This window comes from Emiliania huxleyi, assembly GCF_000372725.1.
Source record: "Emiliania huxleyi CCMP1516 unplaced genomic scaffold EMIHUscaffold_432, whole genome shotgun sequence".
NCBI classification, from domain to species: Eukaryota; Haptophyta; order Isochrysidales; family Noelaerhabdaceae; genus Emiliania; species Emiliania huxleyi.
In genome coordinates this window covers 34894-59349 of record NW_005198739.1, presented here as the reverse complement: position 1 = coordinate 59349, position 24456 = coordinate 34894, and the positions used below count along the sequence as shown (strand labels likewise).

The following is a 24456-nucleotide window of genomic DNA, read 5'->3' as shown; positions in this document are numbered from 1 at the left end:
GAACGCGGTGGCATAAGGCGACTGATACACCGTCGCAAAACTGCATTCCTGGGTCGTGCGGAGATGCATCCGGTTTTGGGTACCGGCGGATAGCAGGTGAACGCTAAGGTGGGTTTCGAACCAGTGACAACGCCCGTCTGGGTTTTTTGCGCCGAGTCGAACTGCGGGATTCGAACTCGAGACCCAATGCAGTTTTGCGACGGTGTATCATTCACTTTATGCCACCGCGTTGCATATCCGGATATGCAACGGTGGCATAAAGTGAATGATACACCGTCGCACCCCCCCCCTTCTCGCGCCGCTCCGCTCGTGGCCGCCGCCTCCCCTGTCAATCCCGCCGCCTCCCCTGTCATCCCGCCGCCCGCACCACCGCCGCCACCGCCTCGCGCCTCGCCGCCGCCGCCACCGACCGCCCTCTCCCCTATACGCCGCTGAGCGCGGTGCAGGGGGCGAGCCCCCGCTGCGCAGCCTCACCGTAGTGCACTGCGCTCTCCGCGCCCCTGACGATTAGTGAGGAGGTGGTGTTGTGGTGTTGCACAGAATGGAGCTCGGCGAGCGTTTAGCGAGCCCCTCAGCTAGTAGAGGGAAGAAGGGAGGGAGGGGCGTTCGTTCTAAATTGATGAGAGGACTAGCACTCACCGCCCGCACACTGCCGCCCATCCCTCCAAACGGGCTTCTTGGGTGGAAAGAGATGCCACCGGCGGCTTCGCCTATTACTCAAAACGGTCTGGTAGAGCTCTACAGTTGGAACCCTGGCCGGTGGTTTCGGTCAACAGTATGCGCATCCCGTTCCTCTCGCCACCCACCGACGGAGAAGAGACGCCACTCTGGCGGCACCCGGAGGTTGGCCTCATCGACTGGCTCATTCAGCTCTCCTTCCCTTTGCTGCTCCCCCTCGAGCGCATGACGACCGCCGCCCTCTCAGGCGACCTCTCCCTATTGCTTGAGCTCCGAGGAAAGATGGATCAGAGAGATGGTGTGCAGCATGATTCCGTTTTCTCCGAGTGGAGGCTCACGCTGCTTCAGATGTCGCGCGCCGACGGCTCCACTCTCGAGGCGCGACTGTACCATCCACCTGGCAGCGGCGACACGCTGCTTCCAGTGGTTCTGTGGTTCCACGGCGGAGGGTACACGCTCTCGACGGCGCGCGATTCGCATGGCGCCACGTTTGCCGCCGAGCTGGCCGCGATGGTGGCCGAGGCGCCCAAGGCTGCTCAGCGCCGAGTGCCGACAAGACCCTCTGACTCGTCCTCATGCTTCGAGCCACCCAACAGGTTGCGTGGCTCAGCGTCGAGTACCGCCTCGCTCCCGAGCACCCGTTTCCGGCGGCACCTCTCGACGGTGCCACCGCGCTCGAGTACATCTGCGACGCGAGTCGCGCGGCGTCGATCGGACTTGACTCGTCGGCTATCCACGTGGCGGGGGCGTCTGCAGGCGCAGGCGTCGCCGCCGCCGTCGCCACGGACGCCGCGCGGCGCGGGGTCGCTGTGCGCTCGCTGTTCCTCGACGAGCCGTGTCTCGACCCGCGCGCCAATTCTGCCTCCTTTGCCGTCAACAGCGCTACGACCATTGCTCCGGTGGCGTGGCTGAGGTGGAGCTGGAGCGTCTACTACCCTTTCGAGCATGCGGGTGTCTGCGCAGCCGCGCCGACACCTCCCGCCTCCACATTCTCAGAACTGCCGCCCCCGCCCCCTCTGCACCCCGCCAGACGCCGTCTCCGATCGCTTCTTCGTGCTCCCCCGGCTCGCGGAGCCAGACGTGCTCGGCTCACCCGCCCACCCGACTACCCTCGTCATCACCGCCTCCGCCGACCCGCTCCGCGCTGAGGGCGCCGCGTACGCCGAGGCGAGTCGCCTCTCCTAGACACCTCTCCCTCATTCGTCCGAGACTTAGGCTCTACCTTGCTTCTATGTCTTCCCGAAGGCGCTTCGGGCGGCAGGCAAGCTGGAGGCGCATATCGAGGCCAAGGGTTCGCACGTGATCGCCCTCACCCTCGACAAGGAGGCGCGGCGGCGGGCCCTCACCGCGTGGGCGGCTCTGCTCCACCGCGGGGCCGGGCGTGAGGGGTCGGGTCCCAGGGAGTGAGAGACGGAGGATTGACCATGCAGCACGGCCGGTGTGTGTGAGGTGTGTGAGCGCGTTGACCCTACCGGGGGGAACCGCGGACCGCGCGGGGGGCGGCCATGTGTGGGGGCGGCGCGCACACCACCGAGTTGGTAGTGCGGAAAGGTGGGGCAGACCGCGCAGGGCGAGACGGACTACATGTTTTTGTTTGTTATAGTTTTAAGATCCGACGACACGGACTTCGGTCACGACACACGAGCTGGCACCGCACACGACACCAGCACAGACCGCGCGCACTGTGCCCCACCGGACCGTCTCTGACCGGAGACCTGCTCATCCACTTCTTTGATCCGGCTAGATAGACCCACAATGATGCACCGTCGGAGGAAGGCAAGAGTGAACGTGGCGGGGAGCGCGCGGGGAGCGCGCGGCAACGTGGTGACGGCGGAGACGCCAACTTGCAAGGCGCGGTCACTTTGCAGCCGCGGCCAAGCGAAGTTCGTAGTTTCTCGGCTCGTGCCGCAGCCGGTCCTGCATCAGGCGTGTGGTGGCGGTGGCGGCGGTGGCGGCTGTCTCGCCCTCGATCCAGTCGAGGCGCGCACGCAGCCACCACCGGTGCAGATAGTGCCCGCCAAACCCGGTCACAAACGAGACGGCGCTCACGATGCGAAGCCGCCGCCATGCGCGCTGCAGCGCGGCTGCGCCGCCACCGACGGCAGCTGCGGCGACGGCGCTGACCGCCTCGCGGTCGTTCCGCCAATCGCCCTGCAGGATCAGGTGACGCAGCCCGATGAAGGCCGCGGCCGCTGCTGCCCACCGCGAACCGACCCAGGCGGCGCCATGTGGAATCGCGCCGCCCTCGGCGGCGGCGACCGTCGCGCCCCACACCGCGCCGACGCCGCCCGCCGCGAGGGCGCAGTCGCGTGCCCGATCGGGAAGCGGGCGCACGTCGACGCCGACGTGCCGCGACGTGCTTGGCGACGCAGGCGGTGTGCCCGCCATCGCGTCAGGGTGCAGGGGTGCGGAAGTGGGACAGGGACAGATACCCAGGCGTGGCCTTGCCCTTTTGCGCCCTTTTTTGCGGAGCCTTTTTTTGCGTGCCGTCCTCCCATCCCTCCCTTGGAGTGTCCGTTTTCTTTCTTTTTTCACGACATCCTCCCATCCCTCCCTTCGAGGCTGTTTTCTTTCTTTCTTTCGCGACAGAGGAGGACAAAAACAAGAGGAGGAAGCGACAGGAGGGAGAACGACGAGAGTGGGACGACCGCGAGGTGGCATGCTTGAAGGTTGCAGCGGAATCGGCAACAAACTTGCAACAAGGCCCACCACCGGCGGCCCCACGACGGCGTCCTCGCCGCCTGGGCGGACGCGATGCGCGCCCCGGCCACCGCGCCGGTCGTGCACGGTGACAAGGAGAAACTAGAGCTCACCCGGCAGTACAACGAGGGGTACAAGGTCGACCTCGCGGAACCCCACGCTGGCCCGGGAGGATGCGATGAGGTGAATGAAGTCAAGCTCTGGACGCCCCTCCTCAAGACCTCCTCGGCGGGCGTTGGCAACGCCTCGAGTGGCGGCACGCCCGCCTCCGTTGGCCACTCCTACGCCTTCGGCAACACCGAGGAGAAGGCCCGCCGCCTAAACATGGGCTGCAAGGTGCGCGGGCAACCCGGCCAACCCTTCGACCACAAGAACGGCCACGGCTACGTCAAGGCGCATCGCGGTTTCTACCACGACGCGATCTTTGTCAAGCGCAACAACTTCAACCTGCTGCTCCACGAGACATTCGGCGGCGCGGCTTCTCGCCCACCGCCGTTCTCAAGCTGCGCCGCCTCGCGCGCAAAGTCGCGTGCGGCAGCGTCGACCGCACGGCCTACTCGCCCAAGCACTCGCTCTCTTTTATGTCCACCATGCAGAGCGCATCTCTCTCTCTGTTGTGCGAGGCGTGAACCGCGCCATTCGCTCTCACCTGGCAACCCTGTCTGCACGTCTCGCGCGCGCGTGAACAGGGGACAGGGCCCAAAGCTGCCCCCCCCCCCGCAAACTTTAAACCACCATAAAGATCAGTCTGCAGGGGCTCCAGGCCCCAAATGACGTGTGAGTGTTAGAGTTGTTTGGTATTGCTAAAAATCTCTCGGAATCGGCGAGGGACTGCGAAGGGAGATAGAAAGAGGCAGACGACCAAGGGTTAGGGTGGGCGACGGCTAGTACCACACTCCTCTCCTTAAATCCCTGTGTGGTGGCGGCGTGCCGTCCTCCCATCCCTCCCTTGGGTGTATGTTTTTTCTTTTTTGTCAAAAAAGAAAACCGCGCTCCTCGGCGCCACCGCCTCCCACACGTTCGCCGCCGGATCGTACCGCTCGACCGAGCTGAGATGGTCACCGTTGTATCCGCCCACAGCGTACAGCTTGCCGTCCAGCACTGCCGCGGCGGAATTAATTAACGCGCGCAGTCGCCATCGGCGCCACTGCCTTCCACACATTCTCCGTGCCCGATGCCATTTTGTCTTTTTGTGTGCAGAAAAAAAAAGTCAGATGGGCGAGCGGCGTGGCGTAGAGCGGTTGAGCATCTGCGACGGTGTATCAGTCGCCTTATGCCACCGTTGCATATCCGGATATGCAACGGTGGCATAAAGTGAATGATACACCGTCGCAGCATCCCTCCGGGGGCCCCTCTGCGTCGGGGAGGCGTTGTTGGAGGCTAGGACGCAAGCGTCCGTCGCCCTTTTCAAACTCGGGCCCCCACTCCGCTACGCTCCGATCCGAATTTGGAGGGCCTAAAACTTTAAGGTGTTGCTGCGCAAAAGGGGTCGGGCGCAGCTCATGCTAAGAGCTAGAAGAGGAGATAGAGAGAACAACCACCCTGTGGTGTCCCGTTGAGTGATTCTGAGATCAGGTTAGTCGTTTCCCCTTTGGAGGCAGACATTTCAGAAAGCGAATCCCCGGCCGCATCTGCCCGCTCGAAGCGGGGAACCCGTCCCGGGCGCCCGCTCGAAGCTGGGGGCGCCCGCTCGAAGCTGGGGGCGCCCGCTCGAAGCAGCCGGCTGCCTGCGAGCGTGCTGCGGCCCTCTGCCGCCCTCAATGCTGTGGCTGGCCGCGATGCTGAGCCTCGGCCTCTCCTCGGTGCGCCCGCTCCGCGGTGTCGGCACACAGAAGCCCTCTGGCCGCCGCCGCGCTGGCAATGCGCTCGGAAAGCCGCCCCGCTGAGCGCCAATGTATGCCGGCGCAGGCGACGATGCAGGTCCTTGTCTCGCCCGATCGCATCGCCTACCACATCCCGGACAAAGAGCGTTCGAGGCGCTCGTCAAACGGCTCAAGCTGCCTGGTGACCCGGTTGCAAAGAATCTGCGTCTCAGCTCTTCGGCTCATTGATTGTGCATGATTGCTCGAGTGGCTCGAATTGGCAATGCACCGCAATGCGAACATGGATGGAGAGCATATGCAACACGGACGCAGGCTTGCCGTTGGCGACGTCGGTGATCAGAGGGGTCAGGTCATAGTGACGCGCTCGATGGGTTGCTGCATTGACACAGGCAGCAAAAGCATCGCAGCGGAGACCTTCTCATGAGTGGCGGCTCGCACCATGCGGCAGTGCGGACGCCAGGTGCGCGAATTTAAGAGCCATTTTCGATTCCGTGTGGTTTTGGCACTGTCTACCAACTTTGGTACAAATCGACTTGGTCTGAGCACAGCTAGCCGAGCCCTGCGCTGCGTTTGAGCCTCCATTCTGAAAGTGTACGTAGAAGGGAAGGCAGCAGGTCCGGCTTGCGAACTCCGCTGTGCGCCGACAAGCGGTATGGATGGCGCCGAGGAGAGGCCATTTTCCTATTAGAAAAGGCTGTCGAGCGCGCAATATTTTCTTCGCTGCGCGCCCAACCATGGTGGGCACGCAGCGCCGGGGCGCCTGCGGCGCCCATTTTTTGAAATGTCTGCCACTCGCCTAACCTGATCTTAGAATCACTCCGTTATTGCGTACGCCAACACCACAAAAGCTCGCTCTGTCCTCTGCTCCTCACGTCAGGCCGCCTTGGACGGGTTGGACCTTTGTGAGAGGTGGCGAGCGGAGCAAGAGCGGTGTAGGCGCGTCCACGCGGCGCAGCGGCTCTCCCGCGACCGCAGCCCCTCTCGCAGCCGCACCCGTAGCCGCAGCCCCTAGCGCAGCCCCACTCGCCGCTCTTCCTAGTGTCGGGGAGTGACCAGGGGTTGTGAGACGACACTGCTTCGGCAGCGTGCACCTCGATCCTGCACCGTGTTTTTGTCATGACCCCCCCCAATGAACACACCAGCGAGGGAGGGCGAGACGATCGAGGGGTCCCGTACCATGCGTTCTCTGGTTAGAACGGGTACGAGACGTATGTAGGGAGTATTCGCAAAGAGGAGCCCCGCGCACGCACGACTCCGCAGGAGAAACCCCTCCCGCCCGTGCTTGCGCAGCGCAGCCTCCTCCATGCGGAATCGACCCTATCCAGTGCTCAAGTGCTCAAGGGGAGACCCGGATTGAATAGATCCCCCACACCAAGATCGTGCAGGGGGCGGGGACACATGTCCCTAAATCCCATCTCGTCTCAGAGTTTGACCGTTTTCTTTCTTTATTTATTTCACTCAGGCAGGGGGGTCACAACTACCCTCTCTACCGAGTCCCTTCGCCTAGCTGCCACGTTCAAAACCAGGACGGCGGCAGTGATGGTGCTATCACGGGCATGATCAGTGGAAAGTGGGGAGGGTGGTATGGGATTCCTAGTAGAGCAGGTGCTTTGTGGGTGGCGGGTATGGGCGGCGGCGTTGGGTTGCTGGCCGAATCGTTAGCGGAGCTCCTCCCTCAAGCTCGATCACGCATGACGCACGTTGAGTGACAACAGCGGTAAGCTGCTCAATCATGCCAGGTTGCCGGAGCACCTCCAACTCCTCCTCTGAATCAGACACGACAACGCCGACTGCCCTCCTCCTCCCATTCGTCGCCTGCGCCCTCCTCCTCCTCCAATTCGCCGACTGCGCCCTCCTCCTCCATGGGCGAACAGAGGCGGTACTATCGTCCGGCGCTCGTCACCGAATCTGGGCGAACTTCGACCGCCGCCACAGCTCACCACGAGCACGCAGCGACAAAATGTTGACTGTATGGAAGTCGAGGCTGGTCCATAGGAAGAGGCTGCCGTGCGAGCCGGCAGCAGGCTGGCTGGTCGTGGACTGCTACGGCGACTTTTTTCGGTGTCTTTCTTGATAGTACGGCGAATACGGTACGGTACTTTCGTTTACCCACATTATGCGAGTACATGTATTCGGATTTTGCTATCTGTTTGTGTGGGGGTATTCCATTGGTACCGACCGCATTTGTCATTGGTACCGACCGCGTCTGCGCGGGCGCCTTGCGGGCAGAGCCCTTGTGAGTTTGTGTGTCTGTGTGTCGCTCGAGCGTGCCGTCAACTCCCTGTCTCGCGTCCACCCACCCATACCGCGCTGCATACACAGAGCCTTAGCGCTTAGGTCGTACGTACGGACGTAGGTCGTAGCCGACCGAGGATGCGAGGAAGGTCGATCGAGGCGATAGAGGACATGTACCACAAGACCGGAAGAATCTTCCTGGGTGTAAATTTTTCTGCGCCAGCAAGCTCCGCGCCGAGCCCGAGGCGGAAGGCGGAGCCATGCGCTGCCTCGAGTGGTGCGCGTTGTGCTCCCCTTCGAGAGTCTATAGGAGATATCTCGCGATTCTGCTCGCCGCCGTAAAGAAAGGTCGCCGTCAGACTCACTACTATATCTATACCAAGCTGAAGCCGAAAGCCTTTGTTAACAGCCTAGACCAGCCAACTAAGCTGAGGATTAGCCGAGCTGGCCCTAGAGCCAAAACACGTGATTCACCTCTAGAGCTCGCTCTCGCCTCCTCGGAGCCTCAGCCAAAATCTGTCGCTCCAGCGCCGTCGTCCGGGCCCACGGCCGGCTCGCCATCTCGATTTCCACTCGCCCGATGCGCTCGGTCTCTGCTGACGGCTGCCGCAAGAGCGGCTGGCTCACGACAGCGTCTTGCCGGTTGTCGGATGGGAGAGTACGGGACGTCTGGAGTGTAATTGTGTACGTGAGATCGGTCTTGGTAACAAGCACAGTCGGTCTATCGATGCACTCGTTTCCGTTGCCCTTCGAGCTTGACACAGAGCTCAGCGCGCCCCGCAAAACAGGAAGAGCCGTCCGGCAAGAAGATCTCGATAGGGAGCGAGAACCGTTAGAGGTGCTCCGAGAGGTATCAAGACTCCGTCATGACGCGGTAAGATCACTCCAAAAATGACCGCGCAGATGTCGGATCTCGTTGAGATATCTTGCAAAATCTGCTCTTCCCGAGCCGGCAGCACGCAGAGAGTCGCAGAAAGGCTACGAGTGCTCGACGAGTTTTGAGACCTGCGCGGTCAAACCTGGGGGGAACTGACCGCACCAGGACGGACGTCCGAAACCTGCGTGAGCGCCTTTGACGATTCTCGCTCCCTATCGAGCTCTTCTTGCAGCGCGGCTCTTCCTGTTTTGCCGGCACAGAGTTCCGTGCAAGCCGTCCAGCGTGACGTGACGAGTATATCGCTTCGACGGATCGACCGTGCTTGTTATCAAGACTGATATGACGTACACAGTGACACATCAGACGACACATATTCTCTCAGCCGGCGGGCCGCAAAACGCTCTCGACAAGAGCCACACAAAGCCACCCGCGCGGCAAGCCGCTCGTCGGACAGGCGTGCTCGATCGATGTCGGAGAGCCAAGGACAAGCCCGGAGGGCAGCCACGCAGAGTGGCGCCACTTCTCGAGCGTCGGCTTGCGCCGGAGCGCCGCAGCCAACCGTGCAGCGAGCGAGTCGGACAGACCCCGCTAATCCGCCTCCAGGGTTGACTGGGTAGGTAGGGAGGTGGCTGTTGGAGAAGGTAAAAAAGAAACCCTTATTGCGGCATTTTGAGCCTCGAGAGAGAGCATGGTGGTTTTCGACACTGATGAGGAGATCATGGCGTACCACGGCCCGCTCCTCTTCCCCGCGCGCATCCTCGAGAAGACTGAGCGTGCCGGCGGCGCCGGCGGCTCAAAGGTGCGGCTGTATCGCGTGCACTATGACGGCTGGTCAAGCCACTGGGACGAGTGGGTCCCTGAGTCGCGGCTGCTGAAGGACGACGCAAGCGCGCGGCAGCTCCAAAAGGAGCGCATCCGCGAGTTCAACCGCGCCTTCAAAAAGCACAAAAGGAGCGGCACCGATGGCGCGGGCGCGGCTGGTGAGCCTCCTGCGGCTGACGGCGCCGCACCCGGCGAGGGCGGCGCGGCGGTGGCGAACAAGCGGCCGCGCGGCGGAGTGGTCCCGGCGGATGACTCGATCGCCGCCGAGGTGCGCGAGCAGCTCCGCCTGCCGCAGGGGCTCAAGCTCAAGCTGATAGAGGACTGGGAGCGGGTCTCGAGGGAAAAGGCGCGGCCGGCGCCTTGCCCCCGACCTAACCCACACCCCGTGGCCCGCCTCGCTAGCCCCCTCTGCCGTCCATCGGCGACGCACCGCCACCCCTTCCCTCCTCTCCGCCCCTCCACCCGCAGGCGCTGGTGCCGCTGCCACGCTCGCCCTCGGCACGCGAGACACCTCCTAGACACCTCCTAGACACTTCCTAGACACTTCCTAGACACACTCCCCTTCGGCACGTGAGACACCTCCTCCTGGCGAAGCGGTGGCATCCTCTCAGAACCGGGAGTGGTCGTCAGGTGCACGAGCTCCTCTCCGAGTTCGTCGCCGCCAAGGCCAAGCGCTCCTCGCACGAGCGGCTCTACACCGAGGTCTGCGATGGGCTCCGCTCGTACTTCAACCAGGCACAGCCGAGCTGCCGCCCAGATGCAGCCGAGATGCAGCCGAGATGCAGCCGAGATGCAGCCAAGATGCAGCCGAGATGCAGCCGAAGGGGCCCCACTCCTAATCCAACCCGTCCTGGCGCCGCTTGCGGCCCATCCACCGAGGACCGGCTCTGCCTGCTGCAGGCCCTCGGCGCGATCCTGCTGTACAAGTTTGAGCGAAGGCAGTTGCAGCAGCTGCGCAGCGAGAAGCCCGACGTGCCGCTCGTCGAGGCGTGGACGGTGGTGGCGAGCAGCGTCTCTTGACGCCTCCGGCTGTGGGCAGGTGCCGCTGGTCGAGCTGTACGGCGCAGAGCACTTGCTCCGCCTAGTCGTCAAGCTGCCGGTGGGCGTAAGAGGGAGCGCAGGGATGTAGCACAGCGCTGCCGGGAGGGAGCCAACAATGCCCAGAGGGAGCACAGATGTAGCACAAGATGTAGCACCGGTGTAGCCGAGTGAGCCGAGACGCCGCCCCTTTTGCTTTGCTCCCCCCCCCCCCCCTCGTCACCACGCCCGGCCGCCGACGCATGCCCCAACGGCAAAACCTCGACGCAGGAGCTGCTTGCGCACGCCAAGCTGCAGCGGGAGCACATGACGGTGCTGGTCGCCAAGCTGATGGAGCTGCTCAAGTTTCTTCAGGCGCACAAGGCCAAGTATTTTGCCGACGAGTGCGCGCCCCGACGAGGAGGTGTGCTCGTCCGGGTCGCGTCCAGTCACGCGTCCGCGGCACGGCCGATAGGTACATGCAGCCCGACGAGGATTACCTGCTCTGGTGGGCCTCTGAGTGAGCGGCGGCGGCCGGGTGGGGTGGGTCTTGAGAGGTTGCCGGGCCATCGCGAATGAGCGAGTGAGTAGCATAAAGTACGCGGCACCCCTCGCACGGGCCACTCGCCAGCGCGCGAGAGCCAGAGCGGCTGGCAGAGGTGAGAGGACTCACACGTGTCAATCGCGACCAAAATTGCGCATGACCAGACGGTGTAGCTGAGCTCCCTCGGAGACCGAGGGCGGCGCCCGACGGCGCGGTGGCGCGGTGGGCTGCGAGTGCGCGATGTCTACGTCTTGCTCCATATAAACCGTACACTGCACCGATCGATGATAAAGATATACGAATGGACGAACGAACACGCGGGAACAATTAACTAATCAGGATATTACGCGGGGCGAGGTGTGAACGATCTACCCGAGGTGAGGGTAGGCGCATCCCCCCCAATGGCGGCGGGCGAGTGTCGAGCTCGCAGAGCCGCCATTGCCACGTGACTCGTGAGAAGGGTTCGGCGTGTTGACCACGAGCCGTCCGCGGGGGGTAGGGTTCGGCGAGTTGACCACGAGCCGTTCGCGGGGGATAGGGTTCGGCGTGTTAACCACGAGCCGTCCGCGGGGGGTAGGGTTCGGCGAGTTGACCACGAGCCGTTCGCGGGGGATAGGGTTCGGCGTGTTAACCACGGGCCGTCCGCGGGGGGTAGGGTTCGGCGAGTTGACCACGAGCCGTTCGCGGGGGATAGGGTTCGGCGTGTTAACCACGGGCCGTCCGCGGGGGGTAGACTGTGTTTGTGTTGCCGTTGAGGCAAAATCCATGTCGGGTTGGGCTCGAGAGTTGGTAGGAGGTGCCAAGGCCACGCTGTTGGCGGTTGGTGCCAAGTCCAGCGCGTTGGCGGGTGGTGGATGGCGCGTTGGGGGTTCTTGTGGCAAAAGATTCAGCGCATTCTCTCGGACGTTTTTATTTATTTATCTCTCTTGGGCCGCCTCCTAACGTGTGTGTGTGTGTGTGTGTGTGTGGTGTGAAACCGCCAATGGCAGTTATCGGTTGTGCGGCCGTCGCCGCGGCTCGCCTCTGCCGCGGCGGCTGCTGCGCGCACGCGGCGGCGCCGCTCTCTCGCGAGACGGCTGGCGACGCGGCTCGCGGCCGACGTACGCTGCGCTCGTCCGACCGCCCGCGGCGTGGCGTGCGCGGCGCTGCGCGCCGCTCTGCGAGCGCTTCTGCGCTGCTGTCACACTGCACTGTCTCTCTCTGGTGCTGCTGCTGGTGGTGATGTTGCTGCTGCTGGTGCATATGCTGCTGCTGGCGCGGCGCGGCTCTGCGACTCGGCTCGAGACGCGCGTCGGGAGCATCTGACACGGCGGCGTCGGGCAGGTTTCGCCTCTCTCTGGTGCTGCTGGTGCTGGTGGTGCTGGTGCTGCTGGTGCTGATGCTGCTGCTGGTGCGGCGCGGCTCTCCGCCTCGACTCGAGGCGCGCGTCGCGGCAATCTGACGCGGCGGGCGGCGTCGCGGGCGGCAGCGATCGCGGCTCGACGGTGGAGGCGGAGGGTGGTGGCTGTGGTGGATCTTTGAGTTTATTTCATGATGGACTACAAGGACTGGGGGTTCAACCGGGAGGCAGGGGGTTCGACCTGGCGACGGAGGACTGTGGGCCATCGCGGGGACGGACCCGCCCGGAGGGCGCGTCCGGTAGATCCGGATGGTCTTCACGCCGGTGGGAGGGACCGAGGCGTCTTGGACGCTCAGCTCTACCTTAGCTCCTGAGGGGCGCGTGGTTCTAACCACGTAGTATGACTATAGCCCACCACAGACACCCTCCCTGCTCCACACGTGTGCACACACCCTCACCCTCTCCTCTCTCGTCTCTCTCTCTCTCTCCTCTCTCCTCTCCTTGTCTGCTGTCTGCCTGACTCAGGCGCAATCTGCCGATGCGAGATTGTGTGTGGGCTGCTCCTAGGGGGCCCTGTGCGATCCGACGGGTAGGGGGGCTGTGCCCGGGCGGTGTCCGGTGTGGAGTCCCCTTCTGATCCCGCCTGAGATGTTGGGTGCGAGGTCGTGGAAGCTTTGATCCCAAGGGGGGGAGCTGATCCCACTCGTAACCAACTCTCAGGGGCAGTAGGTGGGCGAGCTTCAGGCGCGCCCATCTCGATCGACAAGGCGTCGCTACGCGCGGTCTTCCGCGGGGGGAGCTTCGTCGACGGGTGCGGGAGCGCGGCGCAGCCAGTGCCGTGGCGATGCCTCCGGCTGTTTGCGGCGGGCGGCTTGCTGCTCGCTGCATGGCGAAAAACTCGTCTCGCCACACGCCAAGGGCTTATGCTCTGGCGAGACGTGAGGCGCATGCGCCCAGGATGGGAGGGGGCATGCGTAACGACACTGCTAGAGATGCCTTTCGGGGCCCAGAGATAAAACTTCTGATGCCATGCGTGACCTAGTAGTGTCCCCAGCTATGGGCGTGTCCACGTTGGAGCCAGGTGTGGTGTGGGCGCGAGAATAGCTCCGCCGTTCATGGAGGCAACCGATGCGAGTCGACTGGTGTGTGTCGTCGTGGTTTCGTATCAAGAATACTCAGGTGGGCGGCTGAGGCGTAGAGGGGCACTGTCGCCTGAAGCCGAGGCGCAGAGAGGCCGGAGAGATCGAGTGCACCCGTAGATCCGTCGCGCTGGCCGGGAAGCAAGCCCGGGACAGGATCGCAGGAGGAGTAAAAGGCATGCTCGGATAGGAGATGAGCTGCTTGAAGGAGTGCAGCTTGCTTGCGCAGCGCATAGCGCAGCTCGCCGCCGGCAGAGCGCAGGTGCGACTCAGGGGCAGCACCAGCCGAGAGGTGTTGCAGCGCGAGGGGCGAGCCCTGGTAGAGCGGCGCCAGCGCCTGCGGGGGTGTTGGGGTCGGGCGACTCGAGGGAGCCAGTGGGGCTGGGCCCTCGCGGGGAGCTGATCGCTGGGTCTCAGAGCCAGGCACAGAAGCACGGGACTCGGGGTGGGACGCATGCCTTGATCGCCGCGCTACTCCCATCGCTTACGTCACCGGATGCCGCGCGCGTCACAAAGGGGCGAAGAATCGTCCAGCCAGCCGCATACTCTTCGGACGGCCCTCCAAGGCTGGTGTGGAGCATGAAGAGCGTCTGGACCACAAGGAGTGCGCCTGCAAAAGAAAGCGTGGAGCCCTCAGCTGAAAGAGGCACCGTGCAGTGCGGGCAAGTGAGAGGCGCGCCTCCATCAAGCTGTGAGATGAAGCTCGCGTCTATCGTATGCTGAATGGGCAGCGGGCTTGCGGCAGCAGCGGATGCTGCATCGACGAGCGGGTCGGGAATCCGCCTGGGAGGCGACTCCCACGTGGCACCAAAGAAGGTGCGCGAGACCGGGTCAAAGAAGGAGAGAAGGAGACGGTGAGAGACGGCTGGCGCGGAGGTGGTGGGCTCTCGCTTCAGCCTTGCTACAAGCGCCGGGGGGAACGTGCCCCCCTCCACGCCCTCGATGGACAGGCAGTACGCCACGGTCGTGCGGCCTGCTGGAGCGCGCTCGTTCCCCGGCTGGCGCCCGCTTTGTAGACTTCGGTACGCGAACTCCCAGCACGCCTCGGCGTCACGGAAAGGCGCTGTGCACTGAACATCCGGCGTCGGGTCCGACGGCGGCCGCACCCGCGTCGCAGGGAGCGGCGACGACGTCTGCGTCGGCGGCTGGGGCGCCGGTGTGGCGGGCGGCGACGACGCGGCAATAAAGGCTTTCGCATCCTCTTTCCGAGTGGCAGAGCTCGGTTGGGACGGTGCCTGCGGCGAGCGGCTGACTTCGGCGGCAGCTGAACGCCCCACGGCGGACACGGCCGACGCCGGCGACGGCTCTCCCAATCTGCTCCTGCCGGAGCTGGGCGGCTGCCTCGTGCTCGGCGAGCCCTGGTTGCTGACCGGCGCCAGCGGCTGCTGCGAGCCCTGCCTGCTGTCGCCGGGAGGGGCAGCCGAGAGCCCTGTGAGACTGGCGACGGGAGACAGGCCCGGCGAGGCGGCGCGGCTCGACGAGCTGACACTGGAGAGGAAGTCTGACGCCCGGTTCGTTCTCGCAGGAGGCGGCGGCCGCGCGAGCGGCGGCGGCGCGCTTCCCGAGCTCGAGGCGGGAGAGGACAAGCTGCTGAGAAAGTCCTGGGCGCTGCCCGACATCGAAGGCAGCGCACACCGGGGACAGGTACGGGTGCCTGCTGGCGGGCACCGGGGACGACAGAGGAGCCAACGGGTCGGCCAAGACGTTACAGTGATTTACCTTATTACCGTTCGTTTGAGTTGTGTGCCTAGTGCACTATAGTGTCGAACCGAGGTGTCGAAATGAGAGCCGCTCCTGGGGTAAACGGCGAGTTGACACGTTTGAAAGGCAATTTGGTTGTACTTTCAGACTAGCAACAGTCGTAGCCTCTGTCTGTCTGTCTGTGCTCTGTCTGTGTGTGTGTTCTGTCTGTCCCTCCCTCCCTCCCTACCTACCTAGAGAGAGATTGTTGCCTACCTATGTAGCTCCCTACCTACCTACCTACCTACCTACCCTGACAAACAAATGATGTGTGAGTGTTAGAGTTGTTTGGTATTGTATTGCTAAAAATCTCTCTCTCCTACCCTGTACCTTGAGCACTTGAGCACTGGATAGGGTCGATTCCGCGTGGTACGGGACCCCTCGATCGTCTCGCCCTCCCTCTCTGGTGTGTTCATTGGGGGGGGTCATAACAAACACGGTACAGGATCGAGGTGCACGCTGCCGAAGCAGTGTCGTCCCCCCTCTCCCCGACGGTGATGGCGGGGTGACCGATCGAGCTAGCTTGTTCAGCAGGATCCGGGATAGTCAGATGCACTACCTCACTGGGCCTGAGACCATCGTACGACAGCATCCCGTCACCGTCTCGGATTTATGTGGGGTCGAACCACTCCGGGATGGGCAAGCCCATCAATTTTCGTTTCGTATTTCCCCTGCACCTGCAGGAGATGGCGAGAGAGGGATGAGTGGAGCTGGGACGGAAGGGGAGAAGAGGAAAGGCGGGGGCGGGGCGGGGGGGGGGGGGGGGTAAGCCCTTGAAGCCGGGGAACCCCACCAAGGGGGGGGGGGGGGGGCTCAGCCGTGCAAAAAACATTAATTAATAAATAGTAATGAAGAAATATTGCCCGGCCGTTCATGAAGTCCGTCTCGATCTGGAGGAGACGGGTCAACCCCGTGAGGACCAGATCAGGTTCACATTGTCGTAGCCGGAGGGGATGTTGACCTTTAGCTCTTGAGGCCACCTTTCCGCTTTGGTTTTTTCCCCCACAGACCACTCGGGCAGCTTTTACCAAATGCCAAAGTTGCACTTTACCACTCGGGCAGGTTCGACGATTGCATTTTACCACTCGGGCAAACTCGATGAAACGGCGGACGGAAAACGCGTTCGCGGCCGCTCGCCGGAGAGCTATGCATGAAGCGGCCGGCGCGCCACCGCAGCTCACCGATGGAGCTTGCGCCGCGGCTCAATCAACAGGCGCAGCAGCACTGCGACGCATTCTCCAAGCACAGTGCCTGACGTTGCAGGTGCTCAGAGAGCGAGCAATAGTCGACAAAAGCCCAGATCTGAGCATAGGGGATCTCCATGTTGGTCGCGCCCTGCGAGAGGACAAGAGCGGCCGCACATTGCTCGGTACCCCCCCTGCCCTTTTAAGCCCGTCCCTGCTGCTAGGGGGGGGGGTCTGACCCCCCCAGCAGCAGAGCGCTGCTGCTGCTGGGGGGGGGGGTCCCGACCCCCCCCCCAGCAGCAGAGCGCACTGGACCCAGCTCCCGCCTCCCGCCGCCCCCGGCCTCCCGCCCCCTCGGCTCGTGTTTGAGCGGTACGCTCGAGGCGGTTGTGTTCACCGCGCCTTCGAGCCCGGCCGCCGTGAAGGGTGATGATAGCGAGAGGGCAACTCCGCGAGGTTGAGCGCTGCGCGGTACTCGGCGGTGTCGCAGCGTCGAGCAACACTCGGTGTCAGAGCGTCGCGCCTACATCAATAGTCTCATCACCGAGTGATTGCTGGCCTTTGTCGTATGACCTCGCGCGGGATATCACCTACGACGAGCATGCGAAGATATTGAGCACTATCCGATGGACTTGTACAGCCCGCTGTGCTCTCCGCTGTGCCACGGCGTATGATGGGCTGCGAGCGCCGTATCTTCCCTCCTTGAAGCAGAGGCGCCGCGAGGCACGAGAGGCGTAGAAGAGAGGCTGGCGTGCCCCACACCGCCCGGTTGGCAGTAGGAGGCCCCGCCGGTGAGACCACTGATTTTGATGCCGACCATAAATTCTCGCAACTCGAACGCATGCTACTTACAGCTGCTGTCTGTACAGAGATGCCAGCACCCCCCACAGGCAGAGCGCTCCTGCTGGGGGGGGGGGGTCCGACCCCCCCCAGCAGCAGAGCGCTGCTGCTGGGGGGGGGGGCCCGACCCCCCCAGCAGCAGAGCGCTGCTGCTGGGGGGGGGGGTCGGCCCTGGGCTTAAAAAGGCCGGGGGGTACCGAGCAATATGCGGCCGCTCCAACTGCGGGCCTCGGATGCTTGCCCGGACGCGGACCCGCCGTGCGAGTTGCAGACACCCGGAGGAGACCGACCCAGCTCACCCCCAGAGAGGCCATGCCCAGGGTCAACCATAAAAGGGGGGGCTCCCTGTACCTACCTACCTACTCCTGCTCCCTGCCTCCCTCCCGCCCGCAGCCCGCCCGCCCGCCCGCTCTCTCTCGTGCGTGCGTGGTGTGGGTTTGTTTGGTGGGCTCTTCTTTGCCCCAAAAAACAGAATTCCCTCATCGTCCGCGGTCATCCGGTCCTTCCTGCTTAATTAATGGGTGTGGATGCCCCCCGCCCCCCGGACGGACGCGGACACTTCTGCAGCCCCGCTTGAATTCAACGGCTGAGGCGTGAGGGCTGTCATGCATGACACATTGTCATTGAGGCTGTCATGACACGCATGTGGCATGCGCGTGAGGAACTATTCCAAAAAACCAACCGCCAGCCCCTAGACCAACCCAGGACCAACCCCAGCCTAGAGCTAGACGAGTACCGCTAAAGTGTAAAGAGTAACCCGGCCGGGCGGCTTCCCAACTCCCACCCAACTCCCAACCAACCAACCAAAAGTCCGAACATCCCAAAGATGCGGGAGAAAGGAATTCTTCACATAGCATCCACAACTACCTTCATTTAGGGCTGATTGGCTGTTGCAATAGACGAGCGGTCTATACTCCAACAGGGGTGGAGCCTCGGAGAAGATCTCCGCGCCTCGGCATGCTTGTACAGAGAGAAGTCAGAAGAGAGCTTTGGGACCCAACAAAAATTCTCTTTTCCCGCCAGTCCCATGCAGCCAAGACCCTAGTGTTGTGAGAGAGCGTTTCGTTCGAAAATTCACTTCTCGGGGGGGGGGGGGGGAGAGAAGACGAGAAGACTCCTATCAGCTGTCGGCCGCCATGTGGGCCTCCGGGCCTGCTGCGGCGGCGCGGCCGGTTGAGGCCGGGCTCGGCCCGGCCCGCGACGGCTGGCCGCCGACGAGCGCGCTCGCGCTGCTCGTCAAAATGGCGGCGGTGGCGATTGCGGCGACGGTCGTTCAGTCGTACAGCGCTCAGGCGTCTGTCGTCTGTCGTCTGTCGTCTGTTGTCGCATTTCGCACACGCGCGCGCCGCGCGACCCGCGTCGCTCCGCGAGGGCATGAGCCTTCCGCGATTCGATCCCGCAGCCAAAAGCTGCTCGCTCGAACCGCGGCCGACTCCGCCATCGTGGCCGCAGCTGTTGAGCTCTCCAGAAGACTGGTGCCTCATATGCTGCCTCCCTGCGGATGCTGCCGGCGAGCCTGGCGGTCCGCTGCACTACAAGGATGTGCTGACTCGATGCCTTCCCGCAATCTTCTACCCGTACGACTCGGAACACGAATGTGACAGGACCATCGGGTCCTTCGGCCACCAAAGCGAGATCACCCGAGAGCAGCTGAGTCTGCCTCTGGCCTCGCCTCCCTCTCCTCCAGGCATTCGTGGCATCCTATGGGTCGTCCAGAGTATCGACCTCTGGCTTGTCAGCCGCCCCACCGAGGGCACCATGAAGTACAGCGATCGCCACCTCGCTGGCCTCTCCGCAAGGCCCCCCGACCGCGTCGAACTCAACGGCGCGGGCTCTCTCGGCTACGGGACCGGCCCCAGCTTCGGCTGAGGGCTGACAAGCTGCCGAGCCCAAATCTCTGTGAGAGTCGTGATTTCTTGTTGGTCTTCAAAAATCTCTCTCTCTCTTCTCCGGTGTACCTGTGTAAAAAGAAAGAAAGAAAACACTCAACCCAAGGGAGGGATGGGAGGACGGCACGCCGCCACCACACAGGGATTTTAAGGAGAGGGGTGTGATGCGCTAGCCCTACCTAGGGAGTCTGCCTCTTCCTATCTCTCTTCGCAGTCCCTCGCCGATTCTCGCTGCAACCTTCATGCCACCTCGCGGTCGTCCCACTCTCGTCGTTCTCTCTCTTGTCGCTTCTTCCTCTGTCGCGTCGCTCTCCTCTGCCTCGTCCAGCGACGCCGCCGCCGCCTGCCGATCCTTTTTCTACGCTTCTTCTCTCGCCTAAAAGAAAGAAAACAGACAACCCAAGGGAGGGATGGGAGGACGGCACGCCGCCACCACACAGGGATTTTAAGGAGAGGTGTGTGGTGCGCTATCCGTCGCCCACCCTAGGGAGTCTGCCTCTTCCTATCTCTCTTCGCAGTCTCGCGCCGATTCTCGCTGCAACCTTCATCTCGCCTTTCGTCGCAGCTCTCCGCGCTCTCTTTCTTCATCTGTTGCCGTTTTTCGCGGTACCGGCGTACGCGGCGTACGCGTGCTCTATGGCCTCGCCGCTCCTCCTCGGCGCGCTTGTCTTGTCGGAGACGCCGCTCAGGCTTGGTGGCGACGTGTCCGTAGTCGACTACACCTCGGGCGGCGCGCCCGGCGACTTCGCGCAGTCGCTCAAAGCCACTGGTTTTGCGGTCCTGACCAACCACCCGATCAAGTACTCGCTGATCGAGCAGGTGTACGACGAGTGGCGCGAGTTCCTCACCTCCGGCCTCGCCGACCAGGCCAAGTACGAGCGCAGCATGGAAACGCAGGACGGCTATTTCAGTATGGCGCGTGCGGAGTCGGCGAAGGGCCAGACGCTTCAGGACCTGAAGCAGTACTACCAGCTGTACTTCCCGCGGGGCCGCTACCCGGAGGAGGTGTCCGACCGGGCGCGCGTCCTCTTCCACCAGATGCTCGAGCTGGGAAGGGAGCTGCTCCAGTGGATCGACGAGCACATGGACGCGGCGACGCGCGAGCAGCTGCGCACCAACAACGTGACCCGGCTGGCGGAGACGCTGGACCCCACAAACACGATGATGCGGATCCTGCGGTACCCGCCGTATGACCCTGAGCTCGCCGCGCCGGGTGCCACCCGCGCCTCTGCGCACGAGGACATCAACCTGATCACGCTGCTGCCGTCCGGCTCGGCGAGAGGGCTCGAGCTGAGGGACCACAGGAGGGCTCGCGCCTCGTCCCGCCCGTCCAGCTGGAGGCCTGTCCAGGAGAAGCTCTTCGCATGCCCTGTAGGACGGGCGAGTGGCGCGAGGTGCCCCTCGTGCCGGAGGCGCTCATCATCAACATCGGCGACATGCTCGAGCAGATGTCCAACGGCGAGTACCGCGCAACCTCACACCGCGTTGTTGTGCCCGCGGACGAGGACGTGAGCTCTGACCGGATGAGCATCCCCACGTTCCTGCACCCCTTCTCTTCGACGTACCTCTCGCCAAAGTACGCCACAGCGGACGCGTTCCTCACCGAGCGCCTGATCGAGCTCGGGGTCCTCACACCGGAACAGGTTGCGGAGAAGAAGCGCCAGGCGGTTGCTGCGGAGATCTAGCTAGGGCCGGCCGCGCCGTGTGAGACGTGATTAGCTTAGGGTCCGTGCCAGTGCGCGCCAGTCCCGTGCCCAATGCTGTGCGAGAGTTCTGTGGGGAGAAGGCCAGGCCGTTTCTTTTTTGCACAACACGGCGCACGTGGTGTATCTGTGCTAATGAAACTAAGCTCTAAGGAAGAAAGATAACACAGACAACCCAAAGGCAGGGACGGGAGGACGGCACGCCGCCACCACACAGGGATTTTGAGGAGAGGGGTGTGGAGTTCTAGCCGTCGCGCCCACCCTTGGGCGTCTGCCTCTTCCTATCTCTCTTTGCAGTCCCTCGCCGATTCTCGCTGCAACCTTCATGCCACCTCGCGATCGTCCCCTGTGCTAGCTCGCTGGCTAAATTCTTTTTGGCAGAGGTGTGTCCCTTCGAGGAGAGACCCTTCGCTGGGGTGTGAGCGACGATCGTGAGGCCCTGCTGATGATGTCCTTCGGAATACTGATGATCTTCGCCGCTGGAACCGCCTTCACGCCCGCCGGGCTTGCCGGGCTGCCCGCCCAGCGCACAGCGGCTCGCCATGCCTCCGCGCGCGCAGGCGTGTTTGACTTTCTCGCCTTCGGCAAGGCGGGCGCATCGCACATCCTCGTCTCGGACAACGCACGCGCCCAGCGCATCAAAGCTCAGATTGAGGCAGGGCAGGTGAACTTCGCCGACGCAGCGCGTGAGTTCTCCACCTGTCCGTCCGGGGCAAAGGGTGGGGACCTCGGTACCTTTGGACCGGGCCAGATGGTTGGAGCCTTCAACGATTACTGTTTTGATCCCGACACTGTCGTCGGCGAGCTCGGCCTCGTGAAGACCAAGTTTGGCTCGCATGTCATCAAGCTGACAAAGAAGCCGTGAATCGGGGGCTTCCTACCAGGCGCGTCATACAAAATGACGGGGATGAGTTGTACGAGGTTGGCGTGAATACCTGTGCATGCACATGCACATGCACATGGGTGTTACGGGGCCGTGATGCCAAAATCCCCACTGGGCCGGGAGCAACTTTAACTTTTCTTGCGCATTAAACCCACTCTTAATGTCACAAGGAGGTGGTTGTGAGGCGGCGGCGGTGTCCGGTGATGGAGGGGACGGCAAGGGCGTAATGCTCATTAAACCCACTCCACAGCGTGGTTTCCCTCACTGCTCACACGCGCAGCTCATGACACCTGAGGTCCGTCGGCGCCCTGCCCCGCCCGCCCAGACCTCTCTGAGTGGCTCTCCTCACAGACCGACTTCACAGCGCGCGAAAACCAGGACAAAACTTAAAGAGGGGGTTTCCCGCTAAGACGAGGAAGAAAATCTGTGAATCCAGCCCCTCGCACCTGTCCTCCGCAACCTCTCATTGTCTCGCTCAATAGATTATCGCGCAGCAAGCGTCAGAGGGGAGGCATTAATTATACAGTACGACGCACTGCAGCAGGCAGGTCCGCACACACACCGCGCGCATACTTCTAGGCATAACTTAAACCATATAACTCTTTCCTACTCAAACGACAGTCATCTCCCACATACCACTCCTCTTCCGTCTTATCCGTCGTCGCGAGTCTGTGACATGAATCTCGGTTCACGCCCCGGGGCCCCTTCACCTCGACCCGCGCCCAAAAATGCCCCGCTAACGCCGCCACGCCCCGACTGGCCTCGCGGCGCTCGCCAGGTCTCCTGTGCCGCGGCCTAACCGGCCGGGCTACATGTGTCCCTGTTCTCCGCCAGCCGATCCCCGCCGCTCGCCCCCCCCCCCCCCCCCCCCTCTTCTGATAACGACGCAGTTATTTTCTTTAACAAGGTCAGTGCAAGACCTCCTGGTGTGGGGCGGCTAGGTTCTACCTCTCACACCCTCACTGACACTGTCGTCCTGTGCAGCTTATTGTTTCTTTTCAACTTTCCTATCTGTGAACTTCCATCCTCCATCCAGGTTTAAAATGAACTCGTCTCAGGGAGACAGGGACGCACACAGACCGTCTAGAGCGTCCGAGCACGGAGGGTCGACCGACTCCCGACCGACCTCAAAATTAATGCTCAGAGCACCATCCAAGTGCTCCATTTTCGCATATAGGCCTTGTGACAAGGCTCAAGGGATCCCTCAAGGGCCTTGAGAGGTGCGATCCGATCTGAGGATGCCGGTGTTTTTATCGGAGAGTACGGGCTCGTTATAGCTTATAGTGCCAAACTTTACAAAACGGCGAGAAACGGGGCCATGGCCGACGCTCGCGATGGCCCGTCCGTTGCGGCCAGGCTCAAACTGTGCGCGCAAGCCACAGGAGAGGCGGTGGCGCCGCAAGACGAGGCGATGATTCGCATCCTCTCGCAGCTCGCCGTGGAGCGCAACTGGTGGAGCTTCAGCGTCAACCCGACGCCCATGGGCAAGCAGTTCATTGTCCAGCCCCAGTCCCAGTGGGAGAGGGACAGGGAGCGGCAGCAGGCCAAGGAGGGCAGTGCCCCACCGCAGCCTGTGCCTGCTGCCACCTCCGCCGCGGCACCGCCCGCAGCACCGCCTGCCGCCGCTGCAGCTCCGGCCGCAGCACCGCAGGCACACCCACAGCACCAACAGATGCAGCAACCCCAGCCCAACGAGTCGCCCGAGGGGTGGACCAGGGTTGGGAAGGGCGGCATGCCGGACAGGTTCACCATTAGGAACCCTGGCCGCAAGCCGCCGGGCAAGGCGGTCAAGCGCAAGCCTGACCGCCAGCCCGCACCCAAGGGAGGTGGACCCCCACCCCCCTCTCCCAAGGTGAACAAGAACAGGCTGAGCGCGCTGGGCGCTGGCCCTTCTGGCACCAGCGGGAGCCACGAGCGCGCACCGCCGCGCTCCCCCTCCCCCTCCTCGCCGCCTGCCAAATCACCGCGGCCGTCTGTGCCTGCTTCCGAGTATGACTCCGAGTTCGACTTTTCCGACGCTGAGGCGCAGGATAGGACGGCAGGGGTCGTACACGACGCAGTTCAGCAGGCTGTGATGCAATACGGCTATGACGACGAGATCTTCCAGGCGTGGAGGGACGGCGAGATACGGCGAAAGGACTTGCCGGAGGAGGTGGTGGCTATGGCTTTGGACCTTTGCGAGAGGTGGCGAGCGGAGCAAGAGCGGTGTAGGCGCGTCCACGCGGCGCAGCGGCTCTGCCGCGACCCCGGCCCCTCTCATAGCCGCAGCCGTAGCCGCAGCCCCAACTCTTGCCGCTCTTCCGTGTCGGGTTGTGACGAGGGGTGAGGGGACACGGATTGAAGATCCCTCACACCAAGATCGTGCAGGGCGGGGACACATGTCCCTAAATCCCATCTCGTCTCAGAGTTTGCCCGTTTTATTTATTTATTTATTAATAGCTTATAGTTATACACGAACACGTTAACGCGGCTCGGTTTTTTTGCATTTTGGTGCACAGTTTTTTGGCTAGTGCCATTTCACTCTGACACGCTAATCTTGAAAACGTCTCCAACGGAGCTCCGTGTTGCATCCAGCGCCCTCCCCCGCGCTCCCTGCGGCCATGGCCGATGATCCTAGTATGAGAGGTCATCTGGCTACCGCGAGAGCGACCCAACTCGTCGACATCGTCCGATGATGGTGCCTCAAAGTCAGCCTTCGGAGGCTATCGTGGGGTCGAGCCGGCAGTAGCCGTGACATGTGGTTCCACCACCCCTCGTAGGCTTTGCCTCTGATCGCCACCGTTCCCAGGCTGCCTAATGGGATGGAAAGGAAGGCTCGGCAAGCGTATAGAAGCGTGCTCGACCTCGACGTGGCAGCCTGCACGGCAGCGCTGGCGGGCGCGATGAGCGTCGTGCCACCTGACCCGAGACGGGTCGCAGGCGTCGTACTGAGCGCGTCGAGACCGTGTCCTGATGTGATCTGCACGGGTAAATCACGTCGGCGTCAAAGGAGCGACGTGCGACCTGTCAGAGCTTGATCTCCGATCTCAGCGGCGTCGAGTCG

At 63.0% G+C, this 24456-nt stretch overlaps 8 protein-coding genes across 8 annotated transcripts; 6 read left to right on the top strand and 2 right to left on the bottom strand.

The window, feature by feature from the left end:
• Positions 1 to 1623: 1623 nt before the first annotated feature.
• EMIHUDRAFT_316440 (hypothetical protein) lies at positions 1624 to 1863 on the top strand (the record flags this gene model as incomplete). The annotated part of the gene is made up of 1 exon (XM_005769069.1): positions 1624 to 1863. The coding sequence occupies one exon, from the start codon at positions 1624 to 1626 to the stop codon at positions 1861 to 1863; it is 240 nt and encodes a 79-aa protein (XP_005769126.1).
• Positions 1864 to 2032: 169 nt separating this feature from the next.
• On the top strand, positions 2033 to 2259 carry EMIHUDRAFT_370245 (hypothetical protein; the record flags this gene model as incomplete). The annotated part of the gene is made up of 1 exon (XM_005769068.1): positions 2033 to 2259. A coding segment is annotated over one exon (227 nt), but the record flags the coding sequence as incomplete, so codon positions are not given.
• A 276-nt stretch (positions 2260 to 2535) lies between these two features.
• EMIHUDRAFT_244769 (hypothetical protein) lies at positions 2536 to 3066 on the bottom strand (the record flags this gene model as incomplete). The annotated part of the gene is made up of 1 exon (XM_005769067.1): positions 2536 to 3066. One exon carries the CDS (start codon positions 3064 to 3066, stop codon positions 2536 to 2538), a length of 531 nt encoding a protein of 176 aa, XP_005769124.1.
• Positions 3067 to 8998: 5932 nt separating this feature from the next.
• On the top strand, positions 8999 to 10859 carry EMIHUDRAFT_445347 (hypothetical protein; the record flags this gene model as incomplete). Its single annotated transcript, XM_005769066.1, has 7 exons — positions 8999 to 9481; positions 9604 to 9633; positions 9766 to 9870; positions 10036 to 10107; positions 10175 to 10234; positions 10444 to 10556; positions 10628 to 10859. The coding sequence occupies 7 exons, from the start codon at positions 9002 to 9004 to the stop codon at positions 10674 to 10676; spliced, it is 909 nt and encodes a 302-aa protein (XP_005769123.1). The 3' UTR covers positions 10677 to 10859.
• On the bottom strand, positions 10831 to 13755 carry EMIHUDRAFT_244765 (hypothetical protein; the record flags this gene model as incomplete). The annotated part of the gene is made up of 3 exons (XM_005769065.1): positions 10831 to 10878; positions 13242 to 13511; positions 13615 to 13755. 3 exons carry the CDS (start codon positions 13753 to 13755, stop codon positions 10831 to 10833), a joined length of 459 nt encoding a protein of 152 aa, XP_005769122.1.
• Positions 13756 to 19463: 5708 nt separating this feature from the next.
• Positions 19464 to 20664, top strand: EMIHUDRAFT_459103 (hypothetical protein; the record flags this gene model as incomplete). The annotated part of the gene is made up of 2 exons (XM_005769064.1): positions 19464 to 20092; positions 20203 to 20664. 2 exons carry the CDS (start codon positions 19464 to 19466, stop codon positions 20510 to 20512), a joined length of 939 nt encoding a protein of 312 aa, XP_005769121.1. The 3' UTR covers positions 20513 to 20664.
• Positions 20665 to 20996: 332 nt separating this feature from the next.
• Positions 20997 to 21395, top strand: EMIHUDRAFT_75941 (hypothetical protein; the record flags this gene model as incomplete). Its single annotated transcript, XM_005769063.1, has 1 exon — positions 20997 to 21395. One exon carries the CDS (start codon positions 20997 to 20999, stop codon positions 21393 to 21395), a length of 399 nt encoding a protein of 132 aa, XP_005769120.1.
• A 1336-nt stretch (positions 21396 to 22731) lies between these two features.
• EMIHUDRAFT_118876 (hypothetical protein) lies at positions 22732 to 23739 on the top strand (the record flags this gene model as incomplete). The annotated part of the gene is made up of 1 exon (XM_005769062.1): positions 22732 to 23739. One exon carries the CDS (start codon positions 22732 to 22734, stop codon positions 23737 to 23739), a length of 1008 nt encoding a protein of 335 aa, XP_005769119.1.
• Between the last annotated feature and the right edge of the window lie 717 nt (positions 23740 to 24456).